This window comes from Oncorhynchus nerka, linkage group LG25 (genome assembly GCF_034236695.1).
Source record: "Oncorhynchus nerka isolate Pitt River linkage group LG25, Oner_Uvic_2.0, whole genome shotgun sequence".
NCBI classification, from domain to species: Eukaryota; Metazoa; Chordata; class Actinopteri; order Salmoniformes; family Salmonidae; genus Oncorhynchus; species Oncorhynchus nerka.
Genome location: NC_088420.1, coordinates 10,228,079 through 10,250,268, shown reverse-complemented (window position 1 = coordinate 10,250,268; position 22,190 = coordinate 10,228,079). Strand labels below are relative to the sequence as shown.

At 43.0% G+C, this 22,190-nt stretch overlaps 1 protein-coding gene across 1 annotated transcript in view; it reads left to right on the top strand.

Annotated features, from left to right (window-relative positions):
• LOC115116878 (TSC22 domain family protein 2-like) overlaps positions 1-20,573 on the top strand; it is a 46,946-nt gene extending 26,373 nt beyond the window's left edge. Inside the window, exons 2-3 of the mRNA XM_029645345.2 lie at positions 16,962-17,013; positions 18,303-20,573. Of these exons, the coding sequence (XP_029501205.1) occupies positions 16,962-17,013; positions 18,303-18,590 (340 nt within the window). The 3' untranslated portion in view covers positions 18,591-20,573. The remainder of the gene's footprint in view (positions 1-16,961; positions 17,014-18,302) is intronic.
• The last annotated feature ends 1,617 nt before the right edge of the window (positions 20,574-22,190 follow it).

Here is a 22,190-nt window from a genome sequence, read left to right as displayed (position 1 = left end):
CAATAAATAGCAAGGCTGTCTTCGTCAAAAGGCCTTTTTCACTATCATTGAACATGGAACTCCTATAAGGAAGTGGCTAATAAAATGCCATTTTCAAACATTTGCCAAAATGGAATCTGTTCTGAATAGTGCACCTAATGAGAGCTGTTCCATGTGGTGTTCCACTAAGAAATAGGGGGTATCTAATAGCAACAACTAGGATGGTTTGCTATGACTACGATTGTGGCTTTGGCTTCTGGACAACGAAAGAAAGTTCATATGAAAACCAATTAGAACAGGGGGGAAATGCTGGGTAACGGCACGAGGAAGTCTTTATAAAAATAATTGCCCCCACGTTTCTATGGGTTGGATTTTGGATAGGCTACATTGAAGCAAGGTAAGAGATGCCTGATTATTTGAAGTAAAGTAAAACAATTTCAGGTTTCAAACACAAGCTCCCATCGTGATGTGGTGGGTGCCAAGCTGATAGCCTGCCTACCGGTATCGATAGCAGAGGCACGCTTTAATTACCAGTTGAAATTGAGAAATAAAAAAAATAGCAGCGTTTTTTAATTTATTGTGGCTCTCAACAGTTAATTTAAAAAATATTAACACGCGGTTGTATTTGTTGCGCAATAATTGGGCTTACAAACGCTTGTTTCACTCCAGTACCAGCTTTTTGAGGAGCTGCTCTCACGCTGACAGCACTATGCCGCTCCTCAAATTAGGCTCTGTATGCTGTACTACTTAAGAAAATACACGCATGCCAATTTAATTCCACTAAATTATGCAAATTAACCTATAGACCGATAAGCATGTCAGATGTATTTTTGGCAGCTAACCGATTTAACATCCCTTCAACGTGTAGGCATATAATTATTATATTTTTTTTGTGGCACATGTTTGTAAGGACAGATTACCTAGATTGAACTATGCACGCTTCGTCCTGTAGTAGGGATGACCCCATTTAGTCAACTGGTCGATTGTTTGGTCAGGCTATTGGTCGACAGATCTTTTTTAGTCGAGCATTCAGTCGCAAAGTTTATTTTTCATTTAAAAAAAAATTGTGCATAAATGTCTGAAACTCGCCAAGTCACAGAAAAACACAGCAATTTTTCCAGCCAATGAGAGGAGTCGCAGAAATATAGATAAAATGAATCACTAAACTTTGATCTTCATCAGATGACACTCATAGGACTTCATGTTACACAATACATGTATGTTTTGTTCGATAAAGTGCATTATTATGTCCAAAAATCTAATTTTACATTGGCGTGTTATGTTCAGTAGTTCCAAAACATGCGGTGATTTTGCAGAGAGCCACATCAATTCACAGAAATACTCATAATAAACATTGATAAAAGATACAACTATTATACATGGAACTTTAGATAAACTTCTCCTTAATGCAACCGCTGTGTCAGATTTCAAAAACACTTTACGGGAAAAAGCACACCATGCAATAATCTGAGTACATCGCTCAGAGACAAACCGCAAAAGAGATATCCGCCATGTTGTGTAGTCAACATTAGTCAGAAATAGCATTATAAATATTCACTTACCTTTGATCTTCGTCAGAATGCACTCCCAGGAATTCCACAAATGTTTGATTTGTTCGATAAAGTTCATCATTTATGTCCAAATACCTTCCTTTGTTAGGGCGTTTGGTAAACAAATCCAAACGCGCATGCAAGTCCGGCCCGAAAGGCCGGACAAAGTCCAAAAAGTTCCGTTACAGTCCGTAGAAACATGTCAAACAAAGTATAGAATCAATCTTTAGGATGTTTTTAACATAAATCTTCAATAATGTTCCAACCGGAGAATTCCTTTGTCTGTAGAAAAGCAATGGAACGCGAGCTAACTCACATGACCGCGCGCCACGAGCTCAAAGCATTCTGCCAGACCTCTGACTCATTCCCCTCTCATTCGGCCCCACTTCACAGTAGAAGCATCAAACTAGGTTCTAACGACTGTTGACATCTAGTGGAAGCCTTAGGAAGTGCAACATGACCAATATCCCACTGTATCTTCAATAGGGAATGAGTTGGAAAAAGAACCAACCTCAGATTTCCCACTTCCTGGTTGGATTTTTTTCTCAGATTTTTGCCTGCCATATGAGTTCTGTTATACTCAGACATCATTCAAACAGTTTTAGAAACTTCAAGGTTTTCTATCCAAATATACTAATAATATGCATATATTAGCAACTGGGCCTGAGTAGCAGGCAGTTTCCTCTGGGCACCTTATTCATCCAAGCTACTGTATGTTGTTAACATAACAACCTGTATGTTAATGTTCCCCCTGGCTAAATATTAGCCCAATAGAGCAGGTTTATACTGGGCTCGTTACTTAGGTGTTCACACTACGAGAGCGAGGGAGAGGTTTTGAGAAAACACCCTCAGCTAGACCTTTTTACTTGTAATGTAAATTTGCAATCTTGTCTTCTACGCCTCCGTTTGAAGGCTGCGGACGAGCTTTGCTTGAGATTCACCTCCACTCCGAGCATTGCGGTGTGAAGAGATGTATCGGCCCGTGTGTATTGTAGTCACGTGAGCGGTGATGTACGAGGTTTTAAGGTCGAAGGACGTTTCCGGGCACAATGTATGAACTGACATTTGCCAGTGTTACGAATCCCTTTTGGCCCGACAGTCTAGGGGGGATGGTAATGAGACCCGTAACATAACTCATGCAAATTATTATTGTGACAAAGTAAAAGTGTGCACGAAATAACCACGACAACAGAAATCTACCGTCAAACTCTAGGTTTATTTATAAACCCACGGTAATGGGGGGAGCAGGAAAAGGGGCTGAGCTGGACCCAAGAAAAGAAACAATAAGTATTCAAAAACACCCCTAAGCTAGACTAGCCTACTTTAACAACAGCTAACTAACTAACCAAAAATACAGTGGGTGGTCCGCCCAGTTCTAACTAGTGTATTTAACAAAGTTCACCTACGGGTAGTGTATGCCCATGGGCGACTTGTCTTGGTTTCCCCTTTTCCCACCAGCAAACAAACACCATAACCAAAAACAATACTCACAGGTGATGACAAAGTGCTATGGAGGTGCTTAAACAAAAGAGAGGTTAAGACAAAAAGCGAGAGTGAAACACAGAGACCTACAGACATGGCATTTACAGAGAGATTGAGCTAGAGATTGCTAGAGATTGCTCCAGAGCAAACAAATGATGGGGTTTTTAAACCATGGGGAAGGAACTGTGATAGGGTAGGAAATAGGAGGTGTGTCTTCTGATTGATGATTGATTGTTGACTGATTGGGGAGTGATGATTTTCACCTGTGAGGGGAGAAGGAGAGAAAAGAAACACACACAGGATACACACACAGGATAACTGTATCCGTAACAGCCAGAGAAACCCCTATGCTTTGCATTCATGCTTGCTGTTTGTACATATCCGTATTGATATCGACAATACCATAGCAAAATGACTTGTTCCGGTGCGGAGACCAAGCTTTTGATCTCCATTTGGTCAAGCGATCGGATTCTAGCGAGGTTGTTGCACTAATTACAGAAAGAAAGACGTCTACCTCGACGTCTGCGGCGTTGCTTGAACATGGTCACCATCCTTTTGTGGAAGCAGCGCCAGACATGAAATATGCGTATCGCCGGACCAAAGATGAGAATGGACTGAGTGGTATTGGCAGAGAGGCCTGTCCATTCAATAGGGAATTGGACAATTTCCTCATCACGCAACCTGCCTCCATCCCGCCCCACATTATGGAGTCCAGGGTAACTGCAGCAGATGAAGAGCAGGAATTTGGCAAGTACTTTTTATTTGTGTAAAATTAACTTAGAAAAGTCATCCGGAGACACTATGTCCTAATGTATTAGCCAGACGGCTAGCTAGTTCTAAGTTATATGAATCTAAAGTATCACTACTTAACGTTGTCGTCTGCTAGCTGGCTGCTAACAAAACATTGCTAGCCTGTTTTTGTAAACTTTGCTTATCACTCCCACCCAAATGCTTGTAATGACTATGAGCTAGTTGTCGTTGAGTTATTTCACCACAGCTTTACATCGGGGAATGCTAGCTGCTTGCTTACAAAAATCACTGTTCATAGTGAATGTATCCTGTTGGGTAACTTTGCTTATCAATCTCTCCCACACAGACTCTGACGAAAAGCAATGCAGCAACACCAGCCTCGGGTCCCGTCAGTAGCCCCAACTCTGAGCAGTCTGCCCCTAGTTTCCCTCTCAAGTCCAACCAACTCCTCTCTTGACTCGAGGTGCTCAGGTCAGCAAAATACCCCTTACAGGTATAGGACAGTATAACATGTTATTTTACTTGATGTTTTGTTGGTGACGCTACATTAACTTATGTATGGACATTTTTTTTACATTGTTGATTTGGCTGACAGTAATCACTTTCTTGTTCACTCCAGGGGGCAGAGCATCCAGAAAGATGCCATATGGGCGGTAACAACACAGCGAAAAGGCTGCAAGGGAGAATATAAAGGAGCTTGATGAATTCACCATGTGGTCTCAAGAAAGGCAGGTCGAGATGAACTGGCAGCTTGTGTTCAACTTTTCTGCCGTTATGCTCGGGAAGCGCTAGCCTGATGCACCTGCTCCTCAGCAGGCCCCTGTGCAGAGCCAATCCAGGATGTCACTGCTGCAGGGTCAGGAGCCAGTGTAGCCGACACACATTGGCAGTAGAATGGCTTTACTGAAGAGCTCAGTGACTTTCAACGTGGCACTGTCATAGGATGCCACCTTTCCAACAAGTAATTTTTGTCAAATGTATGCCCTGCTAAAGCTTCCCCGGTCAACTGTAAGTGCTGTTATTGTGAAGTGGAAACGTCTAGGAGCAACAACGGCTCAGCCGTGAAGTGGTAGGCCACATAAACGTATTAAAATCTTCTGTCGTCACTACAGTCACTACCGGGTTCCAAACTTCCTCTGGAAGCAATGTCAGCACAATAACTATTAGTCGGGAGCTTCGTGAAATGGGTTTCCGTGGCCGAGCAGCCGCACACAAGCCGAAGATCATCATGCGCAATGCCAAGCATCGGCTGGAGTGGTGTAAAGCTCGCCACCATTGGACTCTGGAGCAGTGGACACGCATCCTCTGGCGTGATGAATCACACTTTACCATCTGGCAATCTGACGAACAAATCTGGGTTTGGCAGATGCCAGGAGAACGTGCCCTGCCTGAATGCACAGTGCCAACTGTAAAGTTTGGTGGTGGAGGAGGAATAATGGTATGGGGCTGTTATTCATGGTTCGGGCTAGGCCTCACTAATGCTCTACTGGCTGAATGGAAGCAAGTCCCTGCAGCAATGTTCCAACATCTAGAGGAAAGCCTTCCCAGAAGAGTGGAGGCTGTTATAGCAGCAAAGGGGGGGGACCAACTCCATATTAATGCCCATGATTTTGGAATGAGATGTTCGACGAGCAGGTGTCCACATACTTTTTGTCATGTAGTGTACATCTTGGCGGGTAGAACAGACTTACCTGTAGCCAAAATTGCATGTACTTGTCTCTGTATGTACCTCTATTAAGGCCATGTGTCAATGTTGCTATTCATTATAAAACCGTACCAAACAGGAATGTCAACATTTATACCATCAGCAGCACTTGTTCCCTGGAGAGCACCATGTAGAATCTAAGGTAAAGCCAAATACGTCAGCCAGTGAGTTTATACGCCTTCCAGGTCATGGGGCTGCGTACGTAAATGCTGCTTCAAGCCCCCCAAACTCCCTCTCAGTACATGACATCCCTCTTGCTTATGTAAATAGAGAAGTTTATGTACGTATTATGTAAATTGAAACTTATTAAAAAAATAAAAAAAAAAGTTTTATGCACACAAAAAAACAGATTTAGATATATATATATATATAAACCTTGCATATCAAGATTAATTTTCAATATGTTATACTTTTATGGTGCGTATTGTTTTTACATTTACTTACTAAGATTATCTCATATAATGTGAAGAGGGGTTTGTTCTCAGCCGACTTCTTCCATGAAAGACGGAAACAAATTAACATTGAAACTTTGTTGCGATGCCTCTGCTTCAATTCTCTTCATTCTGAATAAGCTCCAAATGTTCCCCCCTGGCTCTCTCTCTGTTTGTAGAGGTAAACAATAGCCCTCACAATACCCCTAGAAGACTGCCCTCTGGGCAGGTTTATACTGGGCTGTTTACTTACATAATTGGCACCATCAATTAAGATAGTGGAGGAGCAAAGCTGGTTTATTTATTTTTTTGTCTTGCTTGATGATTTTATATTTACCATGCAGGACCATTGTCCCTTTTAGTCGTCTAGTCTTGGGTGAACAAATGGCTAGACATGAATGGTCTTTTTAACATTAACATAACTGATTAACTAGGCTTCTGTTCTGTTTGACAGTTCATAGTCGGCTGAAGTAGTTTTGTTGACTTTGATTTAGGTGAGGACAATGGCTAATAACTCACTCTGCTGACGACATCTGGTTAATGTGAGGATAATGGCTAATAACTCGCTCTGCTGACGACATCTGGTTAAAGTGAGGATAATGGCTAATAACTCACTCTGCTGACGACATCTGGTTAAAGTGAGGATAATGGCTAATAACTCACTCTGCTGACGACATCTGGTTAAAGTGAGGATAATGGCTAACTCACTCTGCTGACATCCTCCGGTTTAGCGACTGTAGTGCAGCTGTTGAGAAGAGTAGAGGCCCATATGCGGTAAACTCCTAGTATAAATAAGGTTTCCCCCATATGCTGTAAACTCTGTCGATGGGCCCTTCAAGGCCCTAATTTGAGCCAGTGGCCCCGTACTATTATGGCTGACCTGGTAAAACGACACATTTCATTGCTTTTGCTCAATAAAATGTTTTATACTTTTGCTAACTGGTGTGATGAGTATAAACATAACAAATACATTGCAGATCATACTTGCAAAGACTAGGCTGCTATAGCGGGTAGGAATGTTGGGCCAGTAACCGAAGGCAGTTAACCCACTGTTCCCCAGGTAACCGAAGGCAGTTAACCCACTGTTCCCCAGGTAACCGAAGGCAGTTAACCCACTGTTCCCCAGGTAACCGAAGGCAGTTAACCCACTGTTCCCCAGGTAACCGAAGGCAGTTAACCCACTGTTCCCCAGGTAACCGAAGGCAGTTAACCCACTGTTCCCCAGGTAACCGAAGGCAGTTAACCCACTGTTCCCCAGGTGACCGAAGACATGGATGTCGATTTTTATATATATATATATATATATTTTTTAAAGCAACCCCCCCCCGCACCTCTCTAATACAAAGGGGTTGGTTTTAAATGCGGAAGACACGTTTCAGTTGATGAAATCTAATTTTATTCGTCACATGCACCGAATACAACAGGTGTACAGTGAAATGCACCGTACAGTGAAATGCTTACTTACAAGCCCCTAACCAACAATGCAGTAAAAAAAGTAACAAGTAATTAAAGAGCAGCAGTAAAATAACAATTGCGAGTCCATATACAGGGGTGTACCGGTGAAGAGTCAATAACCAGGCACGGGTTAGTTGAGCTAATATGTACATGTAGGGAGAGTTATTAGTGACTGTGCGTAGATGAAAACAGAGTAGCAGTGGTGTAAAGGGAGGGGGGGTGCGGCCATTTGATTAGATGTTCAGGAGCTTTGGGGCTAGAAGCTGTTTAGAAGCCTCTTGGACCTAGACTTGGCGCTCCGGTACCGCCTGGTATAGAGGTCCCGGGTGGCAGGAAGCTTGACCCCAGTGATATAATGGGCGGTACGCAGTACCCTCTGAATAGGTTTTGTGCCCTCTTCACAACTGTCTTGGTGTGCTTGGACAATGTTAGTTTGTTGGTGATGTGGACATCAAGGAACTTGAAGTTCTCAACCTGCTCCACTACAGCCCTGTCGATGAGAATGGGGGGTGTGCTCGGTCCTCTTTTTCCTGTAGTCCACAATCCTCTCCTTTTTCTTGATCATGTTGAGGGAGAGGTTGTTGTCCTGGCACCACACGACCAGGTTTCTGACCTCCCTATAGGCTGTCTCATTGTTGTCGGTGATCAGGCCCACCACTATTGTCATCAGCAGACTTAATGATGGTGTTGGAGTTGTGCCTGGCTATGCAGTCATGAGTGAACAGAGAGTACAGGATGGGACTCAGCACGCACTTATTGATGAAGCCAATGACTGATGTGGTGTACTCCTCAATAACATCGGAGGAATTCTGGAACATATTCTAGTATGTGCAAACAACACAGTCCTGTAGCTTAGCATCAGCTTCATCTGAACACATTTTTACTGACCGAGTCACTGGTACTTCCTGCTTTAATTGTGGCTTGTAAGCAGGAATCAGAAGGATAGAATTATGGTCAGATTTGCCCTAATGGAGGGTGAGGGAGAACTTTGCGTCTCTGTGTGGTGTAAGTGGTCCAGAGGTTGTTTTCCCCTCTGGTTGCACATTTTAACATGCTGATAGAAATTTGGTAAGACAGATTTAAGTTTCCCTGTATTAAAGTCCCCGACTACTAGAAGCGCTGCCTCTGGATGAGCGTTTTCCTGTTTACAGCTCATTCAGTGAGTTCTTAGTGCCAACCTCGCTCTGTGGTGGAATGTAGACAGCTACGAAAAATACAGATAAACGCTCTTGGTAGATCTTGTGGTCTACAGCTTATCATGAGATATTCTACCTCAGGTGAGCAAAACCTTGAAACTTCCTTAAGTGCACCAGCTGTTATTTACAAAAATGCATTGTCCGCCGCCCCTTGTCTTACCAGACGCCGCTGTTCTATCCTGCCGGTGCAGCGTGTAACCAGCCAGCTGTATGTTGATAATGTTGTCGTTCAGCCACGACTCCGTGAAGCATAAGATATTACAGTTTTGAATGTCCCGTTGGTAGATTAATCTTCTGCGTATGTCACCTATTTTATTGTTCAAAAATTGCACGTTTGCTAGCAGAATAGAAGGAATTGGGGGTTTATTCGATGGCCTACGAATTTTCAGAAGGCAGCCCGCCCTCTGGCCCCTTTTTCTCCGCCTTCTATTCACGCAAATGATGGGAATCTGGGCCTGTTCCTGAGAAAGCAGTATACCATTCAGGCCGGGCTTGTCAGACTTGTTAAAGTAAAAAAAGGATTCCGCCAGTCCATGGTGAGTAATCGCAGTTCTGATGTCCCAGAAGTTATTTTTGGTCATAAGAGACGGTAGCGGAAACATTATGTACAAAAGAAGTTACAAACAACGCAAAGAAAAAAACAAAAACACAATTGGTTAGGAGGCCGTAAAACGTCAGCCTTGTTCTCCGGCGCCGTCTTTGTTGCATTCGTACAAGTGACTGGTTGTAATCGCCCTTTCCCTATCATACACCCCAGGTTTCACGCTTCATTCTCTCTCTTGTGCCTTGTATCCCCCCCGTAGTTGCAACGCGATCACACCAGATAGACTTCAGTATTCAATGTTTGTCCCTCGTCCACAGGACATTGGATGATGCCTTTTTTTAATACCGTCCACTAGGTGCAACTTAACTGTCATTTTATTTTTTTAATGCTTAACCGTGAAGTTATTTTCGGTTTTAACAACTTTAACCATTTATCTACTTTCACTTCACCCACAGATGTTTATCCCACTGGACAAACATTGAATACCAAAGTGAGATCTTGTTGCCAGTCGAGCCGACCATTATCAAACCGCAAATTGCTGTTTCATCCATGGCAATGATGTTGGTATTCTTTCTCTCTTCTGTTGCTCAACCTTTACAGTACTCACTGAAGTTAACTCGTAAACAATTTCATTTAGACCAGTGTTTATTTGCTGACACGTGTGCCAGCTATTAAAAGGGACAGGCGGCTATTTGAGAGACTGCGTCAGTCAGTAATCTCTTAACCCCCCCCTCCTCCTCCATTGGCCGAGGGGTTGAAGTATGATTTGTTCAGCTGCCGCCGCCTGGTGTGGTGTTTTGTATGGTTTTACAGGGCGAAGTGTGCCTGTGCATCTGTCCCCTGTTGAAGAACTAATTCGATTTTTCATCTCTGAAAGCATGTGTTCTCTGTTTTTGTGTCCCTGGTATCCCGTCAGCACCCCTGACCCAAATGTGGGGTGTTGTGGTTCTGCCGATTCCCCGTCGGGAGTGAGGTGACTTGGATATTTGGGTTTGCGTCGCGGGGGTGATACACGTGTGGGTGCGTTGTGTTGGGGGTCTGGGGGGTGACTGGAATGTCTGCTGTTGTGTTCCTGGCGGAGGGGGGCACACGCACGTGCACTGTTGTGGTCAGAACAGGTCCTTGTTGAGCAAGCCATGTCTCTTTTATATAAACGGCCCATAGGTCCCCTCCCTTAATGAAATGTACCGGCCGCCTTGTTTTCCTTTAGATTTGGCTGCCCGTGTCTCCCCTCCTGTTAACCACTCCCTGTCCATCATCCTTCCCCAGCTCCTATTGGGACATTGCCGACTGCTGTCCATGTGTTATGGATAAACGCATTCCATACTCAGCCGTTGGGCATTCTGTTTCCTCCTTTTGTCCTGGATGTGTTAATTGGTTGGTTCAAAGGGGGGGGGGGAATGTGCTGTTCTCTCCTTGTTTATCAACCAGTCAGATTTAAATGAACTCAGGCCCCTGCGTGGAATGTGGTCACTTCATTTAGCTGTCTCGCGTGTTATCATGGACCTGTTGGCATCGCATTCCTCTCAGTCCCTGGTCTGTATAGCTGTAGTATGCGTAGCCAACATAAAGCCCAATGCATACCAAACATGTTTACAGTAGGTAATCACAGCAAGGTGTATGGCTCCCCAGATGTCCACTGTTGACTAGAGACACTGGGAAAGGTAAAACGATCCACATTTTCACTATTTTTTCCATATTTTGATACCTGATTTTTGATTAGTTGGATGTTTGCATTTTGAAACATAGCCACAGAAGACTGGAGGGTAAGGACCTTGGTGATATGAGGAAAGTTGTTGGATATTTGATTTGTTTAATTCAGGGGTTCCCAAACTTTTTTTTGTTGTCCTGCGACCCCATTTTGATAGCAAAATGTTTCTGTGACCCCCAACCATGTACAAAAAAAACGAAGTTATATAATTAACGGCCAAAGTTGACTTTTTTACAATTTGGGCTGTGAGTCTATTTAAAAATCAGTCGGACAATATTGTCAATCTCAAGATGGTTTGAAGTGACTGATGCATCATAAAAAGGTATTGGGAAATTCAGAAGATCATTTAGACAATGTTGTGTGATCTTCTGTGTAGAAAATAACATGAATATATGTGCCTGGTCTTGTTGTAACAGCTTGCAGACATAGTAGAGGGAAGCAGAATGTACAGTTGAAGTTGGAAGTTTACATACACTTACGTTGGAGTCATTAAAACTTGTTTTTCAACCACTTCACAAATTTCTTGTTAACAAACTAATAGTCTTGGTATGTCGGTTTGGACATCTACTTTGTGCATGACACAAGTCATTTTTCCAAAAATTGTTTACGGACAGATTAGTTAACTTATAATTCACTGTATCTCAATTCCAGTGGGTCAGAAGTTTACATGCACTAAGTTGACTGTGCCTTTAAACAGCTTGGAAAATTCCAGAAAAGGATGTCATGGCTTTAGAAGCTTCTGTTAGGCTAATTGACATCATTTGAGTCTGTGGATGTATTTTAAGGCCAACCTTCAAACTCAGTGCCTCTTTGCTTGACTTCATGGGAAAATCAAAAGAAATCAGTCAAGACCTCAGGAAAAACAATTGTAGACCTCCACAAGTCTGGTTCATCCTTGGGAGCAATTTCCAAACTCCTGAAGGTACCACGTTCATCTGTACAAACAATAGTACGCAAGTGTAAACACCATGGGACCACACAGCCGTCATACTGCTCAGGAAGGATATGTGTTCTGTCTCCTAGAGATGAATGTACTTTGGTGCAAAAAGTGCAAATCAATCCCAGAACAACAGCAAAGGACCGTGTGAAGATGCTGGAGGAAACGGGTACAAAAGTATCTATATTCACAGTAATATGAGTCCTATATCAACATAACCTGAAAGGCCGCTCAGCAAGGAAGAAGCCACTGCTCCAAAACCGACATAAAAAATACTACGGTTTGCAACTGCACATGGGGACAAAGATCATGCTTTTTGGAGAAATTAAACTGTTTGGGCATAATGACCATTTTTATGTTTGGAGGGAAAAGGGGGAGGCTTGTAAGCCGAAGATCACCATCCCAACCGTGAAGCATGGGGGTGGCAGCATCATGTTGTGGGGTGCTTTGCTGCAGGAGGGACTGGTGCATTTCACAAAATAGATGGCTTCGTGAGGAAGGAAAATTATGTGGATATATTGAAGCAACATTTCAAGACATCCGTCAGGAAGGTAAAGCTTGGTCGCAAATGGGTCTTCCAAATGGACAATGACCCCAAGCATACTTTATAAAGTTGTGTCAAAATGGCTTAAGGACAACAAAGTCAAGGTATTAGAGTGGCCATCACAAAGCCCTGACCTCAATCACATAGAACATTTGTGGGCAGAACTGAAAAAGCGTGTGCAAGCAAGGAGGCCTACAAACTTGACTCAGTTACCACCAGCTCTGTCAGGACTAGTGGGCCAAAATTCACCCAACTTATTGTGGGGAGCTTGTGGACGGCTACCAGAAACGTTTGACCCAATTTAAACAATTTAAAGACAATGCTACCAAATACTAATTGAGTGTATGTAAACTTCTGACCCACTGGGAAAGTGATGAGACATAATAGCTGAAATAAATCATTCTCTCTGTTATTATTCTGACATTTCACATTCTTAAAATAAAGTGGTGATCCTAACTGACCTAAGACGGGGAGTTTTAACTAGGATTAAATGTCAGGAATTGTGAAAGTGAGTTTAAATGTAATTGGCTAAGGTGTATGTAAACTTCTGACCCTAACTGTATGTACGTGTTCCTGGGAGTTTTCTCTCTCTGTGATAATGTCATAATATTTTGTAGCTTAAACCATTGAAAAGAGACACATTTGTCGGAAGAAAACAGGAACCTCTGTTTACAACCACATCTCCCATCTCAAATTACTCAATTACCCAACCAGGAAATGGCGGAGTGATGTCTGCATTACACTTTTTTTTTATTTTTAAGTGATACGAATTGAACATGTAGTCATTAACAAGACCTTGAATGTTTTTACAAATAACATGTTCTTTACTCAAAGCATTAGAGGTCATATTAGTGTGTAGCCCAAACTGTTCAGATGCTACAGACAGAAGTTGGCAGATTGGCTGTACCGACTTCAGACAAGTTCCAAGACACTTGTGGGGGTTGTAGAGCGAAACGGAGAACGCCATCGTGTTCGAGAGAGTCATCTTTCTGTAAAGGGGTCATTAAAGTTTGGGGTCATAACCGTTCGGACGCTACAGACTATTTTGTGAGAAGACTGATTTTCGTCATGTCTCATGGTCTGACAGATACCGCTCTAGCTCTGTCACCTTTCACCTCAGAAGTAGAAGTGTTACATAGGTGGATGCTGTGGATTGAAATGAATCCAATGCAAAGAAACAGATCTAGCTTAAATTGATTAGATTTCTTTAAAAAAATAAGTATATATATATAAATATTTCCGCAGGGGCGTGGACATTGATCTTAGGGGGTATTAAGTCAAGTTTAGGCGAAGGAAATGATCGTGCTTTTACACCTGCATTGTTTGCTGTTTGGGGTTTTAGGCTGGGTTTCTGTACAGCACTTTGAGATATCAGCTGATGTACGAAGGGCTATATAAATAAATTTAATTTGATTTGATCAGGCCCACACAACCTGAAAATAGTATCACCCTGAAATACCATATTGATATTTGATAACCATAGTTATTCAAAAGTGCTATAATTTGGGTTTGATACAAATCAAACATGCACATACTTGAGAGATTATTATTTTTTCACCTTTTATTTAACCAGGTAAACTAGTTGAGAACAAGTTCTCATTTTACAACTGCGACCTGGCCAAGATAAAGCAAAGCATGAGTAAGCTTAAGTTGATTGATAAAGGTGTGGTTTAACACATGCATTGTGAGATTTATGTTTTGCAACAGCAGTAAGTAAATATGATTTATATAAGCCTGTCACTGAGTAGACAAATTAGAATGTAGACGCAACAAACTCCTCCCCTAACATTCTTCCAGGCAAGTCCCATGTGACGTAAAAGGCTTTTAAAGACTGGAGACACTCACTCCCATCAAAACACTGAAAGTATTACCTTCGAGTCGGCGAGAGAACGTGGACTCTTCTTCAACTCTTTTCTGAGAGTTGTAAATTTGGGAAGTTTTGGTCATCATGCGTTGCGAAATGAGCTACACTCTTCCCTACTCGCCAGGATCCTCACCCACAAATTCAGGACGTGTGGTTCGTTACAGAGCACGATGCAGGTAAATAGTGTTGAGTATTTGGAGGCTATTCCCTCATCATTGTGTAGCTGTCTTTACGATTGTATTTAGACGCATCATCTATGCAGGATTTTTTTTTTCAATCAACTTGCTTGTGCTCTTGCTCTATATATTGTCAGTTAGAAAGACCTAGTTGCGAGTGTACCCTGGATAATAGTTGCTGTATCTGCTTGTTGGTATCTCTTATCTTCACGGCGTTGTTAGCAATTGTATGAAGTTTGAGAGCCGCAGTGATTTAAGTGCTTTGGCTACTTTGTAGCATTTAGTAGCTTCAATGTGGTGCTTTGACTGGGCAGTTGTGATTGTCTCTGCACGTCGTCTTGTTGAGCTGCAGTCGGTCATGTAGGCTACATAGCCTTAGGGATACAGTGCTCCCTCTGTGCACGTATAGCCTTAGGGGTACAGTGCTCCCTCTGCACGTGCTCTCGTCGTCTTGTTGAGCTGCAGTCGGTCATGTAGGCTACATAGCCTTAGGGGTACAGTTCTCCCTTTCTGCACCTCGTCTCGTTGAGCTGCAGTCGGTCATGTAGGCTACATAGCCTTAGGGGTACAGTGCTCCCTCTGTGCACGTATAGCCTTAGGGGTACAGTGCTCCCTCTGTGCACGTGCTCTCGTCGTCTTGTTGAGCTGCAGTCGGTCATGTAGGCTACATAGCCTTAGGGGTACAGTGCTCCCTCTGTGCACGTATAGCCTTAGGGGTACAGTGCACCCTCTGTGTACGTGCTCTCGTCGTCTTGTTGAGCTGCAGTCGGTCATGTAGGCTACATAGCCTTAGGGGTACAGTTCTCCCTTTCTGCACCTCGTTGAGCTGCAGTCGGTCATGTAGGCTACATAGCCTTAGGGGTACAGTGCTCCCTCTGTGCACGTGCTCTCGTCGTCTTGTTGAGCTGCAGTCGGTCATGTAGGCTACATAGCCTTAGGGGTACAGTGCTCCCTCTCTGCACGTCCTCTCGTTGCCTTGCTGAGCTGCAGCGAGTCACGTAGTCTACATAGCCGTGGGGATTCTGTGGTCTTAGACCATTGATCGATGACTTGTTTACATTGAATGGAGGAGCCAAAGACATTCATGGCGTAATCAGGACCTAATTTTAAAATGATCTTGTCAACCGTTTGGCGGATTGTTAAATTAAATTGCGCGCCAGCATAATTTTAGGCAACAGTTGAATTATGATATGCCGACACACTCAACCTCTCTCACACACATATGTATCACATGTAGACAGTTATCCTATGCCGACGGTGCGCTAGAAGTCCTAACTGTAAAGGGGCATAGATCAGCAAATTAATGTTCTGTATCCTGTTCATGTTTTGAAGTATAGCGAGAGAACCTAAAACTTTCACTGTTATTTGGAGCAGAATAGCATAGTTTCACCTCACATGCATATGGAGGAATAATACAATTTTATTCCGCAGGATCAGTAAAATATTTAAAATACACAATTACAGACCTGCACAATATATTGTCTTGCCAGTGCACCTTCTAGCGGCGTGTTGCGCGAAAGCGCCTTTGTTCAGATGGGGCGGTGTAGTCAGTGGACGACAGGCATCGACCGGGCGTTGCTAAAAGGATCAGAAACGCAACATTTTGGGGGGTTAAATAGAGATTTGTGATATTATTTAATGTGTCTACGAGAAGTTGGCCACTGAACGACGTGAGTATAATGCATTTTCTACAAGGGTAATACGCTAAACGGAGTAAGGGAGGATAAGTGGTGGTAACCGCCATAAAAGGGCACACAGTATGCTGTGTGTCGCCTAGACGACAAAACATTGCGAAAACAAATACTATCCTCAAATCAATGTCGAGACAAAAGCATGTCAAAACAACATGATATTTATATACATCTGACATAATTATTTGGAGGATGGTGTTTAAAAAACGTTTTTTTTCACGTCACACGGTGTTGTGACCAATGCGCAGTTTTTACACGTGCATCAACATGAAATGCGCCTTTTGTGAGCTATGCATTATACACGTAAATGTTTTCAAATAACGGGATCAGTTCTGTTTTGTATGGCATGTTATTCTGTCGCTAGAATGCAGCGACCAGTTGCCCACGCATTTTTATATTCTACAGTATAACAATTTTATGCACATGTACTTATTCCCTTATCCTTAGGATATGTTTACACTTGATTAGATATCATATTGGAGTAAATGTGCAGCTGAAATGCATCACGTGCGGCTCACTTTGGCCCTGGGCCTATTGGAAGTGCACAGTATCATGAAACGATGACTTTCCACACAATGGAGCATCATTTTGCATAGCCCTTCCAGCACTGGGTTCTGTGCTATAAACCAAATCTCCCCCCCTCAAACATCTGTGCTGCTTAAACCCCTTTATGTTCAACTAGCCTAAATCCCAATTGCATATAGCCTGTTTTTTAAAAACAGTATTAAGAGGCAAGGCAGCATTCTTTTACATGCTGGAAAAGCAGACAAAAAAACTGTATTGTGCCTAAATTCTTGCATTATGCTGCATGGGGAAACAGAAACATACATTGGAATGTGTAGTAGAGGATTGATGATTCTCTTCAAAGCAATTTGAAGGGGGGTGGGCTTTTTCCTCATTCCTTCGGTATGTTGACATTATTTTCTCCCTGACTCTTTCTCCACAGTTCTTCTGGAGCCAGTGTTGTAGCCATCGATAACAAGATCGAGCAAGCGATGGTGAGTGCATCTCTAGTTCTGCACTTTTCTACCCACTAGCTAGGCACTACTAACTAACGTATTGAACAGTTGATGGCGATGCCTTTTGACCTGAAATCAGTGGTAAAGCTTGACATGGTAGTATCTCTGTCTTGTTAGCACTCTGATGTAACCCCTCCCATGACATGGTAGTATCTCTGTCTTGTTAGCACTCTGATGTAACCCTTCCCATGATATGGTAGTATCTCTGTCTTGTTAGCACTCTGATGTAACCCCTCCCATGACATGGTAGTATCTCTGTCTTGTTAGCACTCTGATGTAACCCCTCCCATGACATGGTAGTATATCTGTCTTGTTAGCACTCTGATGTAACCCCTCCCATGACATGGTAGTATCTCTGTCTTGTTAGCACTCTGATGTAACCCCTCCCATGACATGGTAGTATCTCTGTCTTGTTAGCACTCTGATGTAACCCTTCCCATGATATGGTAGTATCTCTGTCTTGTTAGCACTCTGATGTAACCCCTCCCATGACATGGTAGTATCTCTGTCTTGTTAGCACTCTGATGTAACCCCTCCCATGACATGGTAGTATCTCTGTCTTGTTAGCACTCTGATGTAACTCCTCCCATGATATGGTAGTATCTCTCTTGCTAGCCCTCTGACCCCTCACATCATATGACATGGTAGTATCGGTCTTGCTGGCCCTCTGACCCCTCACATCATATGACATGGTAGTATCTCTCTTGCTAGCCCTCTGACCCCTCACATCATATGACATGGTAGTATCTCTCTTGCTAGCCCTCTGACCCCTCACATCATATGACATGGTAGTATCGGTCTTGCTTGCCCTCTGACCCCTCACATCATATGACATGGTAGTATTGGTCTTGCTGGCCCTCTGACCCCTCACATCATATGACATGGTAGTATCGGTCTTGCTGGCCCTCTGACCCCTCACATCATATGACATGGTAGTATCGGTCTTGCTGGCCCTCTGACCCCTCACATCATATGACATGGTAGTATCGGTCTTGCTGGCCTTCTGACCCCTCACATCATATGACATGGTAGTATTGGTCTTGCTGGCCCTCTGACCCCTCACATCGTATGACATGGTAGTATCGGTCTTGCTGGCCCTCTGACCCCTCACATCGTATGACATGGTAGTATCGGTCTTGCTGGCCCTCTGACCCCTCACATCATATGACATGGTAGTATTGGTCTTGCTAGCCCTCTGACCCCTCACGTCTCTGTAGTGTTATATGCTCCTGAGTTGTTGTACTAACGCTCTCTCTCTTTCTCCTCAGGACCTAGTGAAGAGCCACCTGATGTATGCGGTGAGGGAGGAGGTGGAGGTTCTGAAGGAGCAGATCAAGGAGCTGTATGAGAGGAACTCTCAGCTGGAGCGGGAGAACGCTGTGCTCAAGTCCCTGGCCAACACTGATCAGCTCACCCAGCTGTCGTCCACCCAAATCAGCCCGGCCGGCAGCACCTCCCCGCCTCAGCAGCAACCCCCCGCCAATACCAAACCCCACTTGGAGGGTGCAGCCCAGGCTCTCAGCCTGCTCCAGCAGCCCAACGTCACCTCAGCGTGATCACCTGCCTCCGTAAAACACCTCCCCGAAATACGTGAGGAGGAGTCCCCAAACAACCAACTAACCAACCATAACATAATCAACACTTGATTATGTTTTTTTTGAGAAGCAAAATCGGCCTTTGTTTGCCACCCTTGTCTTTTTGAGTGGCGTTAAGAGCCATGCTTCAGTGTGCTGCTGCTGTCGTCGGGCCTTCCCAGTATTAGACCATCATCCTGTGAAAGCATTGTTTTGTCCGGGCGTCCCGTGTTCAGTCGAAGGGGAACTGGCCAGGGGCGAGTACATCGCAGCCTGTGTCCCCACGCAGGGGAGAGAGAGGTGATGGGCTGTATTGTGGCTGGATAACTGGAGGTGGTCCAAAGGGCCCCAAAAATCAACACTGGGCTGTTGGTGGTGAGTGGAAAAGAACGGGGGGACTGAGAGGGACAAAGAGACTGAGGTGGGGAAGAGGATTCTCACCCTACCATAAGAGGAATGTGTCTCTCACCGTGAGAAGAGCGAGACTAGTTTTCCCAGAGCCATCACACTTTGACCCAAGTAAAAAAAAAAAAAACATACCTTCATTAGTTCAGTTTTACTGTTTGCATTTATTTATTTTGGGGCTGCTATTTTCATAATGTAAATGAACAATGTAACAGAAATACTTATATTTAAAAACAACAAAAAAAGAAGCGAAGAAAAAAAAGTTTCTGTTTATGATTATCGGTCAGACATTTTTGGTAGTCTAATGCAACAAGTAGTTCCGTACAGGCAATAGGTTCTTTAAAATGGCAATTTCCTATTTCCACCGCTAACACTAAAAGGCAGTTCATTTAAATGAGATGAAATCCAGGTTGAATGTACATTTTGTAGAGTGTAAAGTATTGAGAGCGTAGAGGGTTTGTACAGGTGAACACCAGTTCTTCAAATATATATATATATTCTTCAATGAATTTTCGGTGGTTATATTTTGATGAAGAACACTGTTCATTTCCTTTGCTATAGTTTCTTTTTGGGAAAAAAAAATGTAGAGAAAATTGCCATACTTCCCCAACCTTTTTGAAAATTCTATTGCGCATATTTAATTTCTGGGCTGGGGGTAAAAAAAACAACAAAAAAAGCTGTGAAATTGTTCAACCTACTTTGTAACCAAAGACGCAAAGCTGTGTAATTCCTATATATTTTTTATTATTTTTGAATGCACACTTCTATGTATTTTTACTTTAATTTTTTTTTTTACACTTCCTCCTTCACATCAAATATTTTTTTGGGGATGCTGTTTAGCATGTTCTGCATGATCTATAATCAAACCACTTTCTTACCTCATGTTTTTATCCAACGCTCTTATTGTAACGTATAGTTAGTTATTCAGTCTGAACGATGGGTAATGGACAGGGGGGGAGAATGAGGGATTAAGAGGAAGGGAGAGTCAGAAGCTCACATTAGCAGAAAATGAAGTTTGACCCATCTTTTTGTTCATGTAAACAGTGTTTTTTAATTTTTTTTTTTATTTCATATGCAGACAAAGTTTTGTTACGTTTTAATGTATTTGATGAATGCAAACATTTAGATTCTGATTGTAGCTTACCGATCTGTACTTCAATAAAGAAACGTTCTGACTTAACAGAAACTTTGTACACATTTCACAACTCCAGCTTGAACCCGGTAAATTCTTGTCTGAGCATATTATGGTATGTCCTGTCTGTGTTACATGTATTTTGTGCCTCCTGCACCATCGCCAGTTGTCTGGCGACCCTGGTTTATTCTTTGTGGCTTATAATTGTACAATCGGTCATCTTTAGCAGGATGAATTTAGATTTCAACTTCAGTTGTTTTTTTTGTTTTTTTGAAGGAGATGCTGTGCACATGCCAGGTGTACTGTATGAAAGTGATTTATCACTGAGCCTTGGAGAAAATATCTTAACAATTCCCTTGTAATGTGTTCTTCTGACGGTTTCAGTTTTCAGTAAAAAAAATAAATTACTGTTTTATTAAGAATGTCAATGTCTCGCCCAGTGCATTTAAAAAAGTTTTTTTTTAATCTTCCAATGAATGACTAATCGGCTTAGATTGATTTAAGCTGGTTGACGTACAAGTACGCAACACTGTGTCCAGGGTATATATCTGTCAACTATCTCACCTCATTCTCTGCTTGATGTACTTCACTCTAGGATTAACAAGGACACATGATGCACATGTACGATCTTACTTTGAATTGACACTAACACAGGATATATTTGCTTATATAGGTGTGATAATCTCTTTCGCAGCGAGGTTTATTTGTGTGTGTTGACTTAGATTCTGAACTAGGATCCTGATTGAGCCAATAAGACAAATGTCTGGTCTGCACTCCGTCGAAATATGGTAAAGTTGGCACTAAAAGCAGAATAGGAACGTGCCCAGAGGTGTTCATGCCTGCTTCCAATGTACACTACATAACCAAGACCATCTCGTACCAAAATCGTGAGCAGTAATATGGAGTTGCTCTCCCCCCTTTGTTTTAACAGTCTCCACTCTTCTGGGAAAGGTTTCCACTAGACGTTGGAGTGTTGCTGCAGTTCATCCCAAAGGTGTTCGATGGAGTGGAGTTCAGGTCTCTGTTCAGGCCAGTCAAGTTCTTCCACACTCATCTCGACAAACCATTTCTGCATGGACCTCACTTTGTGCACGGGGTTACTGTCATGATGAAACCGGAAAGGACTTTCTCTAAACTGTTGCCACCAAGTTGGAAGCACAGAATTGTCTAAGATGTTATTGCACGCTGTAGAATGAAGATTTCCCTTCACTGGAATTGAAGGGCCTGGCCCGAACCATGAAAACAGCCGCAGATCATTATTCCTCCACCAAACTTTACAGTTGGTATTATTCATTCGGGAAGGTGGTGTTCTGGCATTCGCCAAACCCAGATTAGTTTGTCGGACTACCAGAAAGTGGTGTGATTCATCACTCTAGAGAACGTGTTTTGACTGCTCCCGAGTCGAATGGCGGCGAGCTTTACATCTCTCCGGCCGAGGCTTGGCATTGCTCATGGTGGTCTTAGGCTTGTGTGCGGCTCCTCGGCCATGGAAACCCATTCCTGAAGCTGACATTGCTTCCCGAGGCAGTTTGGGACTTGGTAGTGAGTATTGCAACTGAGGACTGACTATTTTTTACGCACTACAGCACTCGGCGGACTGTTCTGTGAGCTTGTGTGGCCTACCACTTTGCGGCTGAGCCGTTGTTGATCCAAGACATTTCCACTTCACAAAAACAGCACGTACAGTTGTACGCGACAGCTCTAGCAGGGCAGACAATTTGATAAATTGACTTGTTGGAAATGTGGCATCCTATGACAGTGCCACATTGAAAGTGACTGCGTTCTTCAGTAAGGCCATTCTACTGCCAATGTTAATGGAGATTGCATGGCTGTGTGCTCAATGTTATACACCTGTCAGCAACAGGTGTGGCTGAAATAGCCAAATCCACCAATTTGAAGGGGTGTTCACATACTTTAGTTAAATATCTGCCCAGAGGGTTACATTGAACATACCATTTTTAGTTTTTTACATTTGTAACTGAATGGGGTGATGAGTTATTGTTATAACTAGCTAGTATTTCCTTAGTATTTCCTAAGAAATGATG